The sequence below is a fragment of the Festucalex cinctus genome, chromosome 4, assembly GCF_051991245.1.
Source record: "Festucalex cinctus isolate MCC-2025b chromosome 4, RoL_Fcin_1.0, whole genome shotgun sequence".
Classification (NCBI taxonomy): domain Eukaryota; kingdom Metazoa; phylum Chordata; class Actinopteri; order Syngnathiformes; family Syngnathidae; genus Festucalex; species Festucalex cinctus.
The window spans coordinates 18,951,685-18,964,814 of NC_135414.1; the positions used below are offsets into that span (position 1 = coordinate 18,951,685).

Below are 13,130 nucleotides of genomic sequence, written 5' to 3' on the forward strand. Positions count from 1 at the left end.
AAGGCAGCCTTCCAAGTAATGTATCAGAAAACAGATTATGCAAGCCTATGCCAACATATACAGGTTCATCAATAAACATAATTTTAAATCATTCATGACACGGGAAGTCTTCACTAATGGAGTACAGCCCAGCTTGACAGAATCGTAGCTGTATAACACATTTTTACAAACCTAAGCATTTAAAGATATGACAAATGAATCATTTCACATACCTCCAATGTATATTTTTTTAATTTGTTTGCTCGAAATATGGCTTTAAAAGTGATAAATCATCCTGGGGCGATTTCAGTGAATCTATATTTACGTTTCCTTGTAGGTATACGTGGAGCTTCGTTTCACTCTGAGAGACTGCAACTCAATTCCTTGGGTGTCTGGCACCTGTAAAGAAACCTTCAACCTCTTCTACCTACAGACCAACGAACCATTGCCTTCAGCGACACGTTTTCGGCCTACTGACTATGCCAAGGTCAGAATCCCCAAAAATCTTGTGTTAAAAAAAAGCCCGTTTGCTCTAATAAAGTATTTATAATCACTTCAAGGTTGATACCATTGCGGCAGATGAGAGTTTTACTCAGACAGACCTTGGAGACCGTGTTCTCCGTCTCAACACTGAAATCAGGGAGGTGGGGCCATTGACATTGAGAGGTTTCTACTTGGCCTTCCAGGATGTTGGAGCTTGCATTGCTCTTGTCTCTGTCAAGGTCAGTAGAAAGCATTGAGCTATGAAACTTCTCCTTTGGCCAACTGACCTACCTATTTGACTGTTTACATCAGGTGTTCTACAAACGCTGTCCGTCGACTCGGCGGAATCTGGCCGTATTTCCCGACACCGTACCACATAGGGACTCTTCCTCGCTGGTGGAGGTTAAGGGTGCCTGTGTCGAAAACGCAGAAGAGAAGGACACGCCAAAATTGTACTGCGGCGCTGATGGAGACTGGTTGGTGCCACTGGGTCACTGCGTATGTAGCATTGGCCATGAGGAAATGGACGGCTACTGCCAGAGTAAGAACTTGTTCTTGCAATTTTGTTTTTCTTTAGTCCTACAATGTATATTTTCTGAAAAACACTTAGGAACATTCCTAAGGACATCTGAGTGGCAACTGTCTCCAACTGACGATATGTGACTGGAGAGAGTTATACCAAGTATACATACAACAAATAGTCAAATTTTTTTTAAACATAAGACCCCACACGATAACACCGATGTCTGGTGTAGAACCTAGAATGACCTGTGAGAGGCAGTATGGTGCCACAGGACACTCAAACTTCTGGAAAATACAAAGAAGAATTAAGGACAGCAGAGAAAATAGATGCTAAGCTAACTGGTAGCTGCCGTTGAAGCTTTATTGTTGGGGCAAACTCCTTCCGTCATGTTTTGTTGTGAATAGAACATTTTTTTCTATTTGTGTCCGGCAACAATGCAACCATCAGGTGGCTTCCTGATTTGCTCTAGTTGTGTTGAACAGCACAATCAGGGAGTTCCTAGCTAAAGCTAAACTCAGTGTTTACCACACACATGAGGATTTACAACATCAAATGTTAAACAGCTTTCACATTTGTGACTGTCATCTCTGGCCGTTTTGCAAACAGATTTAGAAAAGGAAAAATCAATCTTAACACATCCCACACCACAAGATCATCAAGATAAGTCAAGACATGTCAGAATCTGACCTTTTTCAACTGATTGAAAAGTGGGAAAATTGTTTAATTGTTGGTATGCGTGAACACCACCTAAAGAACTACTTCAAGAGACCATTGCAGACATTCTTACTTTCTTTTCAATAATTTGTTTTAATTTTGGATTGATTAGGCCCGATTTGAATCTGCTGAAAGCATTAAGCAAATCAATGAGCAAAGCAAACACAATAAATAGAATGCTAGCAGTTAGCAATTCCTATTCATTCCATGCTAAATTAGCAATCCTAATTTTGCTTTATTCAATTCTTAAACATGATCCAGAATTAATCTTACTAGCTAAATTAGAATAGTTACAATGATGAAAACTCAAAAGTGTCATACAGTACATCTAAACCTGTTCACAATTTGTCGAGTTACACAAGTAACAAACAGGCAGTCGGGTGCAAATGAATACATTTCCCATTTTGTTGGCGGAGAAAATGTAACAACAACAACAACAAAAAAACATAAGCCCAATAACCTTCCATCACATTAAGAGACCTCACCGGTCTTCTGGTTCCTTCTCGAGATCGACTTAAATAAACTGCCTGTCCCGAAGGATCTTCTCAGGCTCTCCATTCTACCTCCCATCATAATCGCTTCTTTTTTTCCCTCTTCATTTACTTTTCCTTCATTCTCTTCCTTGTCCTTTTATTTTGATTCTCTGTTCATTGCCCTATTCTCCCCTTCATTTGCATTGTTGCTCATCACTGTTATTTTATCTTTAGAAACCAGAATGTGGCAGTATGTCAAAAGTAGCACATTGTCTGACATTTTTAAATCACGACTTGCTCCACAAGGACGTCTCTGGACTCAATTATGTTGTTCCAGCGGGTGAGCAATACTTGTCACATCAAGGTGTTTATTTGTCTGTTTTTACAACAATAAATGCCGTGCTGTTGGAGAACCTACATCCATGAACTATTATTATGAGACCAGAGAAGGCTGATAAATACCACAAGGTTTCTGTAAAAGGCTTTTTGGGATATGGAACTCTAATTAGTTGTATCAGCATTACTTAATGTGCCCCGAGAGTCAGACGAAAAGTTTACCACAGCTGTTGGGTTGCTCTGGATAGTTGCTGGCCTGGTTTCTCAATTAGTGCAGACAGAGTGAGGGGCTAGCTGGCTAATTGCCTTCATTTGTTAGTTCCACTGCTAATTTAGCTTGCGTCTTGTCCTTTCTCGAAGTCCCCCAACCCTCTTTTTCATTTATAAGGCTCAGGCATACTGTAGTAATGAAGGCATGCGGTAAATTAAGATGCCGGGCATGGTTACAGTTGAGGTGCACATACTGTCATTCGTTTTACAGACTGAAAGAAGAGTCTCAGCAGGCCCAGTTGAAATTCAGATGCAAGCCAAGTGGTAATACCGTAACCACATTTATTGCAAAGGGCCAATGGTCATTAGCACGGCTCGTATGTAGGACAAGCCACCGTGTTTGTACGTATCTTTCCCATTTATTCTCTGTACATTTTTGACACTTTAAAGTGTGGTTAAACACCGCAGAGGCCCGTCACAAGTGATCACTGATGAGACGAAAGACGGTGCCCTACATTTATCCTCCCTTTTGCGTGCCCCCTGCTGACAGTAGTTTGACATTCTCTTTTGTACCGGAGTTGCACCAGAGTCAAGCGAATCTTGACAGCCACTTCAGTGAACAGGACAGTAATTCTAGTAGCGTCAAATCACCTGGCCCTCGCAAAGTTACAGCACATGTCGTTATCCCCGGAGCATAAATGTCATTTTTGAATGTTTTTAGAAAACAAGAAAAAAAACTCAACATATTCAACAAACAAAAGAGTCCATTTGCCTCGATTCAACCTTGGCAGATTATCATGACCTGATCAACTGACAGTCTACAAAGACATAAAGAAAAAAGCATGTTGTTGTTGTTATTTTTTTGTTTTTTTTGATATTGTGGCAATAATTTGAAAACGACTTGCACAATAATGCTATTAGGATAACAATGTATATATAGATTTTTAATATTATTCTGTTGCAATAATAATATTTATAATTGCATAAGGTAGTCCTAAAATAATGGGGTGGGTGGGGTCAAGGGGTGAACCCAGGGAACATGTTTTTTTTTTTAATTACACATCCTATACAGTAGATGGCAGTGGTGATCTCAGTCAGAGTGTGCATAAGGGAGTATTAGCTCTAGTCTAAAGTGTAGTTATTTTGTTTTTTTGTTTTGTTTTGTTTTTTTTGCACCACGCATCAACCACACACACAGCACAGAGCAGAAGTAATGCAAAAATCTAAAACGTAAAAATATTTAACAGGGATGAAAAGGAGGTCAGACAAAAACTAAAAAAAAAAAAAAAAAAAGCTAATAAAATTGAATGTTAATAAGGACATAATGATATGCAGAAGCGTACTTATAACAATTTCATAGACAGACGATACTATTTGTAGTTGCGGCGAAGAGCTGGGGCAAAAGTAAAATATTTTCTTTTTCCGTAACAAAAAATAATTAAGAAGCACTGGCATAAGATAAACATATTTTTCCACTCACATCTTACTGTTAGTATTAAAAAACATTTCGAGCGGATATAAAATCTGCGATTAATTAGCCACCAATCACGATTTAACTGTGGAACTCGTGATTAATTGCAAATAAATATTTTAAGCTTCGTGTTTTGAAAAACACTTACTAATTACTGTGTATCTGCCAAACCCCTGCTTGTTATGAAGGGAATCGAGTCGGCTGCCAGCATACGGTGCTCGCATATCGCTCTGTCTGTGTGTGTGTATATGTGTGTTTATTATTTTTGGCTTACACACCACCTCTTATAATTCAGTCTCACAGCACAATTTTTATATCAGTGACATCATTCTAATTAGTCAAATTTCTATTAGAAAATGTGATCAATGGTAATCCTACCGCATTGCTTTTTAACGAGTGATTTCATCGAAATTAAAAATTGTCATTGGACTCGGTGAACTTCTGCAGCAAAAAAAAAACGCAGTGCACTTTGCAAGTAGTTGCAGGAAGTTTAGGCGTGAACTTGCGATGACTTCTGCTTTCTCCTCGTTTTCATTTTGGAACACTGCTTCAAAGGGAGCTGTGATCAAAGCTGTCTGAGAGGCAGCATGGGGAACGAGTGAGAGCCGGAGAGGGGGAGAGCGAGCGAGCGAGAGAGAATAGGGAAAACCCCAGCGCTCCCAAATATGAGCACAGCTTCTCTCCAACATGTCCGTCTCTCCCTCCCATCAGCCTAAACAAAGGTATCAGCCCTTATCAAACCCCGCTTTCCAAGCCGATAGCATGCTGCCAGACTGTTTTGACATCTCTGTCGATTGCCTGATTATTCTATTCCTTTCATTCAGCGGCAGCCACTAGAGGATTACTCAAAGATCGGCTGGTTATATCATGACCTAGATAAGGCAACATCATAGTACTAATGCTATTTGTTCCATATCCTTTCATCATATTCCAGAGGAGACCCTGAACTACAGGGGAAGCTAATAGAGATGTCTTTGGGAACATGACTTGAATCCCAATATAGATGCAAATAAGAGCAAAAACCCACAAGCGTGCTAAGCGATTACGCGTTTTCGCATCCGCATATTCCGGCTCCAGTCTTTTCAATGTCATGTTCTGCGGCTAACGGCCCACATTTCATTTCCAAGAGACGATATCAGTCTTTGCTATGCCTCTTCTTATTGTCTAGCCTCAAGAGCCTCTCTGGTTTTTTTTTTTTGCTGCACAGTAATTATTACAAATGGGTTGTCTTTTTTTTTCCCCAAGAAGCATCATTTCTAGCACAAGTTTTACAATACTCATCATGTCACTGAAATACAGTATATTCAGTCCAAAGGCAATACAGTGTTCCCTCGCTACTTCACGATTCAGTTATTACAGATTGACTGTATCGCAGATTTTCATTTGTGACATTTGTAACTCGGTTTCTGGGTATGCTAAGTCATTTTTACATAAAAAAACAACAACTTTATCAGCAGCTCAGTATTTATTCTATATTTAGCATGCTAAAAGTTACTAAAGATAGACCGATGTTTTTTTTCATAGCCAATACCGATGCCGATTATTACTAGTCAAGAAGGATAACCGATGTTTGAAGCCGATATTAATTTTCAGTTAATATTAATAATACAAATGCCAATCTAGACTTTCTAATGTTAAAGAATGTTTATCAAACACTTTTTCAGACTTTTCAAAATGTAGAAGTTTTTTTTTTTTTTTTTAATCTTAGAAAACAGACAATCCTTTTAAATTTCTAAAATGTTCAGCGAGCTCCCAAGGTGATGAGTACACCTTAAAAAGTTAAATGGAAACTTAAATAAATCCATAGCTCTCTGTAGTTTAATACAGTAAATAATTTCTCCCAAAATTTAAAAATACCTGAAATTTTAAACTTTCACATTACTTTGTTTTAATGTCGAACAAAAACAAAAGTTTCAGAAGGTTCTCAGGTTCAGCAGCATCTCTTATATAAAGTTAACTGAAAATTTAAATAAAGAGTAGATTAAAATGGTTTTAGATTTACCTTTTATCGGCCGTCAGATTTTTTTTATTTTTTTTAAAAAGGCTGATACCGATATTCGTCAAAATGTCCAATATCAGTACTGATATTCTATCCCTAAAAGTTACATTCATTAAGTGTAATATAGAAGGGTGTGGGCCATGTGGGACAGTTCATAGTGGCTTAATAGGGGTCTAGCTCGGTATTTATTCTTAATTTTGTATTTTAAAAGTTACATTTATTGAGTGAGACACGTGTTTCAAGGTGTGGAGGTAGAGTTGGGAAGAGAACCTCTACATAACGGAAATTCACCTATCACAAGAGGATTCAATGAATTTTGAGCGTCCGTCATTTGGCAATCATCAAGAGTCGGGACATTGTCAATCCCTCAAAATTTCAAGTCGAAACTAATCATCAATCCGTCATTCGACAATACGTCAACAAAATGGGACGTCCGCCAATATTTCTGCCATTCGAAGTGGGCGTCCATCAATGGTCCGTCATTCGTCAATCTGTGGCATTGACGGATTGCCAAATTTATTGACGTATTGACAATTACATTGACGGATGAAAACTCCCTTCCGGCAATGCTTAGTTCGTCAATTTTTCGAAGTTTCCTATCAGTTGGCAATCGGCAACAAAATGGGTGGGCTTGGAACGTTATTACCCACGAAAAGTGAAGGACCACCGTATAGTGATTAATCTTCAGCTATGTCTTAGAAAATTCCTGTGAGAAACAAACCGAGATGAACGGTGAAGCTGATTACCCATTTTCCACGATAAAACCCACGCAGCTTTTCTTTCTCTTCTTTGACGGTGACCCTCAGTGACAGAGGTCAGTTTACTTCACTTAGTTTGCACTGAGCTCTGCTCACCTCTAGTGCCTCAAGGCCCCCGATTGATTAGGTTGGATGAGCCATGAGGAAATCAATACATTCTCTTAGTTGTATCTGAGTCATTGTCCATTAAGGGCTGTGTTTACCCCGACCCGAAACGCCGTCCTCCCAGACTGGAGCATCACTCATTCTCTGTGAACTCTCCATCTGCATATCAAAGCTGGGAGACCGGCGTAAACACACTTTCGGGCTCCATCTGTTTCTGACAAGCAAAAGCCAAGAGAAAACTTCCAGCTCTTGACGTCTAAACAACTCTTACCAAGTGTGTCGTTACATTCATGCAAATGTGCATGATAAGCCCCTGCAGGTGATCTCGTTTAATCAGTGCGTTGTCACTGTCCATAAATGTCTCATCCGTTTCCATGCATTACCTTTTTAACCACAATTTCACGGCTAACAATGTTATGATTGCACCATAAGTGACTTTATTAGACTGTTTAGACCGCAGGGGTGTCCAAATCCGGTTATGAGCTGCCGCTTGGTCAGTGCATAATTTATCCATTTCCTCGAAATGAATACACATCTTGTCATTTTGTGATTAGTTCATTTGGAACTGTAAACTCGTTCACAGATTGACAGAGCAACAACAAGTTAGTCGAATTTATTCCATCCATCCATCCATCCATCCATCCATCCATCCATCCATCCATCCATCCATCCATCCATCCATCCATCCATCCATCAATTTTCTTGACCGCTTATTCCTCACAAGGGCCGCGGGGGGTGCTGGAGCCTATCTCAGCTGGCTTTGGGCAGTAGGCGGGGTACAACCTAGACTGGTTGCCAGCCAATCGCAGGGCACACAGAGACGAACAACCATCCACACTCACAAGCACACCAAGGGACAATTCGGAGCGCCCAATTAACCTGCCATGCATGTCTTTGGAATGTGGGAGGAGACCGGAGTACCCGGAGAAGACCCACGCGGGCACGGGGAGAACATGCAAACTCCACCCTGGAAGGCCGGAACCTGGACTCGAACCCGAGTCCTCAGAACTGGGAGGCGGACGTGCTAACCACTCGATTACCGTGCCGCCCGAATTGATTCATATTCTCAAATTATATTATGGTCTCACCTCCATTGAGGAAGTTTCTAGCCTCTCAAGCAAATTTTCATTATTTATTTATTTATTGGTTTGCATTGTGAATACATATTTTTTTTTGTGAAAATTGTGCCTTTCATGAATAAGAATGCCCTGGCTTATAAAATGCCTTCGAAGTGATAGTGAACAAATTGGATTGAAATTGCTTTCTGAAGGTGATCTTTGTAGCTTCTAGCAGAGTGCAACAAACAGCTGCAAACTCAAATCTGTTTCTTGCCTTTGGCACAACCTCAACATGGGCACAATGTAACATTGCAAGCGAATATGGTTGAATGGTCAGCGACTGGGTGACATCACAAAATGGCTTTTCTCATTAGGAGTACGCATGGGCATGATTTTCAATACTTGTCTCAGCACAGATGCGGAGATTTCCAATCATTTACAGTTTGTACATTTACATTTGCAGACACACATTTGTCCTTGTACTTTCGATTTGGGATGCACCATAACTGTCGGACCGATATTGGGAATACAATTACGCGACGTTCATCCATCTGGTTGTTCTAGTCACTTTAGGCGCAGAGCTTTTGTTGCATGACGTAGCAGGTAAATCTTTGATGAATAAAATGGATACAATAGTATTTTTTTTTTTTTTTTTTTTTTTTTTTTGCGAAAACACTTAAAACGGAACCAAATTATATCATATTAATTAGTAATTTAATTTCATAGGTAGAATAGAATGATGTGTTTATTAACTAAAGATGCAGTCCATTTCAGCAAAGGTGGCTAGCATCCTGAGGAGATGTTAAGGCAATAATAAAATAATAATAATAATAATAATAATAATAATAATAATAATAATAATAATAACAATAATAATTGTTTAAATAAAATATGATTTAGGCCATTATTTTAAGAGGGTGACAATATGTGATATGCAAATGTACCCCAATTGCAACACATTTCCTAGCTTTTGTTTCAAAGAAGATCAATAACAGTCTCATGGTAACAATGTCCATGGGAGGTTAGATTCTATAACCCGTCTTATATATGCTGTTGCAGTACCTTTGGAGTCCACATGCTACCTGTGAATATATTTGAAGCGTACTATGTCACAGTAACAACCAATATCTTGTTTTTAATGGCTTTAGAAAAGGTCACAGATACTTTTTGTGCTAATCACAATGGAAACACACATGCTCACTGCCTCTCCAGGTCTAGCCAGGCGTCACTGGTGGTATAGTGGTTCATTCACCTGACAGGCAGTGCGGGTTCAGTTCCCACTCAGTGATGGTGTGAATATGAGTGTGATTTTGTGCTTGTCAGTCTTCATATGTGGCCCGAGATTGACTCGCGACCAGCCACTCTTATGCCCAAAGTCAGCTAGGGCTGGCTCCAGCCAGGATGGATGGATGAATGGATAGATGGATGGATGGATAGATGGATGGATGGATGGATGGATGGATGGATGGATGGATGGATGGATGGATGGATGGATGGATGGATGGATGGATGGATGTTTATTAGGTCAGTTGCAATTCATTATGAGCAAATGAAGTCACAAGTACAGTAAGTGTTTTAAGGTGCAACCAAAATATGCTCACATCTTTCCAGCATTAAGAAAATCATCTACGGATTAACCCATGTATTTATTTCAAATTAGGTGAGATTATGCAATATTGCATAAATACTTGTAACTAAAGCAAAATAGTACCAAGCGATATTATTGTGATGTGTTGTAGGCTGATTCTGATCATTGTAAGGGGAAAAACTTCCTATTTAGAATAGTGCGTACTACACTCTTGTTGGATAATATTCTAATGATGAAATATTTATTCATGAATTCATTTTTGTGTGTTTTTTTTCCACTGCCTGTTTTTTTTTTTTTAGATGTATAATTATATAGCCTACAGTTTATGAACCATGATTTTCACCCTTGCACACATTCTGACTAAATTAACTGTGCCTGCAATATTAGTGGTCTATTTGTCTGCCAAGATAAGTCAGGGGAAAAGGAATCAATCCACACTGTTTTTTTTCTGTCTTCTGATGGAAACAGCAAAGGAGATGAACACGTTAGGAAAATATAAAAAAAGGTGGAAATTGTGGCCGAGAAAAATGATGTGATAGGAAAGAGGGGCTGGTCGAGGAAATGGGGAAAAAAAAATAAAAGAAAACTGAGGGAAAATGTGGCTCAGCAGAATGACCCATAATAAATATGTGGATATATTTTGAGTAAAATAGGTCTTAATGTCAGGTTATTACTATGCTAATAGCTTTTTAATGTGCATGAAAACATAAATTATGATACAAAATGTTTTGAAATGTGAGAGTCTACACGATTATTTATGGACCGTTTGAGTTTTTAAGTATGAAATAAGCCAATACCACGATAAATAAACTGGTAACTATGGCTTGAAAATATTTGTCTGTCAATCTCTTTTTTTTTTTCAGAGAGAATATTCATTCCAGTATTTCTGACGGGGTTTATTCTACGCTGTGTGTAGAAAACATCATCATCATGGGATGGATATTTGTGGCTCAGAGTAAAATGTCCTTGCAATATTCAGATGGACTGCTATGAATTTTACATCAGATATTCAAGGTCTAGCCTGACTGCGGAGTATACAGCAGGCCTTTTATAGACTCCATTATAACACGTTCTAAAAGAAGTTGTCAACACAAACTTTGGGCTTCCTGCAGCAAAACATTGTCAGTCTCCTGCTCACTTTGCTGGGTCGTAAAAAAAAAGAAAGGTTCTCAAGGGAATTTGCCAAAAGTTAAGAACCATATTACCTTTTTAACTGGATGTGTTTTGCCTGTGCAAACCTCATGTGAATGTCCAAAGCTCTCACTCCGCGCTTACCAGAAAGTCAGGAATCTTCAGCGTACACCACAAACACTGCGGATATCACTTACATTTTCCCACACAGCACACACATTAAATTGAATTTTAACTGGTTTTATTTAGGCTTCAATACACATTTTTTTTTTATTTAAGTAAAAACACTTGTTAATACTGCCCAGAGCCAGCTGAGATAGGCGCCAGCAGCCCCCGCGACCCTTGTGAGGAATAAGCGGTCAAGAAAATGGATGGATGGATGGACACTTGTTAATGTTTTTAATGAGCTGAATGGAAATTTTTTTCTTTAGGATTTTGCTTCAACACACTACAGGTGTGCTCCAAAAATGTATAGGGGTTTATATTGTTGCGAGCCTTTTGACAATGCATGTATCAATGTATCAATGATTCATAAAGTTTCCTGGCGCGTCTCTGAAAGCTGCTCGTTGCTGTGCAATGTGTACATTTTTAGTGGTAAAACGGAAGTCCTGCTAACATCTGAAGAAGAACACGTTTTTGCCAGCATAATAACATTTCATTTGGGACTGTTTTCATAAAAATGTGCCATATGTAAATATACGTATTGCCTTGAAAGATTGGGATACACAATATAGTACCCCAATTTTTGGTATACATCTGCAAACTGTAGTGTACATAAAACACTGTCTCCAACATGTTTTAACACATGATGTGTTATGCTTTACTCATTATACTCATGCTTTTACATACTTATCCATTAAAGATTATTCTGATTCTGATTATCAAGTATTAAAAGTAGGTTTTGCCATATTTTTGTGCATCCTATGCTGAAAGTCAACATTTCAATAGTTTTATTTCAATTCCATTGTGTTCCTATATAGATACAAAATCATAAAAACTCTCACTGTCCAAATATATGTGCTTACGACTGCCACTGTTGACTAATCCACATGCAAATAGTCCCACTAAATTCTCTTCAGAAGAGTTTGACCTAGGCTATGTGTAGTTCTGTTGAAATAACTTTTTAAAACTGAAAGCGAACTTACAATTCAGAAAATGGTACTTTTTATACAGGACAGTGTGTGCTGCATAAAGTACAATAGCCATAGCATTTGTTAGAGAGCTAATAAAACAAAATGTAAGTACTGAAGTACTGTGTGAGATTATTTTTATTTATTTATTTTTTCCAATTCATATGATGAAGGAACAGGTTTTTTTTCTGACTGATGTTCTCCCATTTTCTAGCATGTAAGCCTGGTTTCTTCAAGCCGTACGCTGGAAACATGAAATGCTCCCAGTGTCCTCTGCATAGTTCCAGCCACGACCAGGCCGCCACCATGTGTCACTGTGAAAAAGGCTTCTACAGGGCGAACATGGACCCTTCTACCATGGCTTGTACAAGTAGGTACAGTTTAAGTAACTGCAAATTGCAAAATAATTTTGCAACAGCCCTTTCCATTACAATAATCCCTCCCTCCACCTGCTTTATGTTTGTGCTTTTCATGTTTTACATCACGACCATTGCAAACAATGTAAATATGTGGCTTCATCATAGGCATTGCATGAGTTAATGTGTTTTCATAAATATCTTTGTAATTGGCTCCTGCGGTGCTGGAATAAAAAATATTGAAGCTTCTGACCACCACCCACCAGCTCACCCACACATGGCACTTAAATACGCACTTGCTGCTTTAGTTGTATTCAGTTTGCCAAATAAGATACTTCATCACCAAGTAAGATGCATTTCTCTGTTTAAAATTAGACTGTTTATTGCTCAAAGGCCTTTGTTTTATTTTGAGAGTGTGAATAGATTGATACAAGAACCTCCTCGGCACATCACTTTTAAACCATTCCTGTAAACACCTTCCTGCTTAAAAAAAATTTCAAAGTAGTCTTGAGTGTGAATTGCAGCTCATTTCATCATTATAGTCACCTCTTGAAAGGTGATGTCACTCCAGTTATTGCCTCTTAGGCTGTAAGCGTATTTACTGACAGTGTCGTGGTTTACCGTCATCTGACATTAGTGACCATGTGAATGTAAATGTGAATGCTTGTCTGTCTCTAGACAGCATCTCCAAAAGTGAGTACACCCCTCAAATTTCTGCAGCTATTTAATTATAACACTGAAGAAATGACACTTGACACACAATGAAAAGTAGTCAGATTATATAACATTTATTGTCCCATCAAAATAACCCAAAAT

At 38.7% G+C, this 13,130-nt stretch overlaps 1 protein-coding gene across 2 annotated transcripts in view; it reads left to right on the top strand.

Annotated features, from left to right (window-relative positions):
- The window catches only part of LOC144017673 (ephrin type-A receptor 6-like), a 51,829-nt gene that overhangs the window by 16,295 nt on the left and 22,404 nt on the right, over nucleotides 1–13,130 (top strand). For both annotated transcript variants that reach the window (XM_077519495.1, XM_077519496.1), the window contains exons 4-7: nucleotides 317–466; nucleotides 540–701; nucleotides 775–1,003; nucleotides 12,173–12,328. In XM_077519495.1, coding sequence (XP_077375621.1) covers nucleotides 317–466; nucleotides 540–701; nucleotides 775–1,003; nucleotides 12,173–12,328 — 697 coding nt within the window. The remainder of the gene's footprint in view (nucleotides 1–316; nucleotides 467–539; nucleotides 702–774; nucleotides 1,004–12,172; nucleotides 12,329–13,130) is intronic.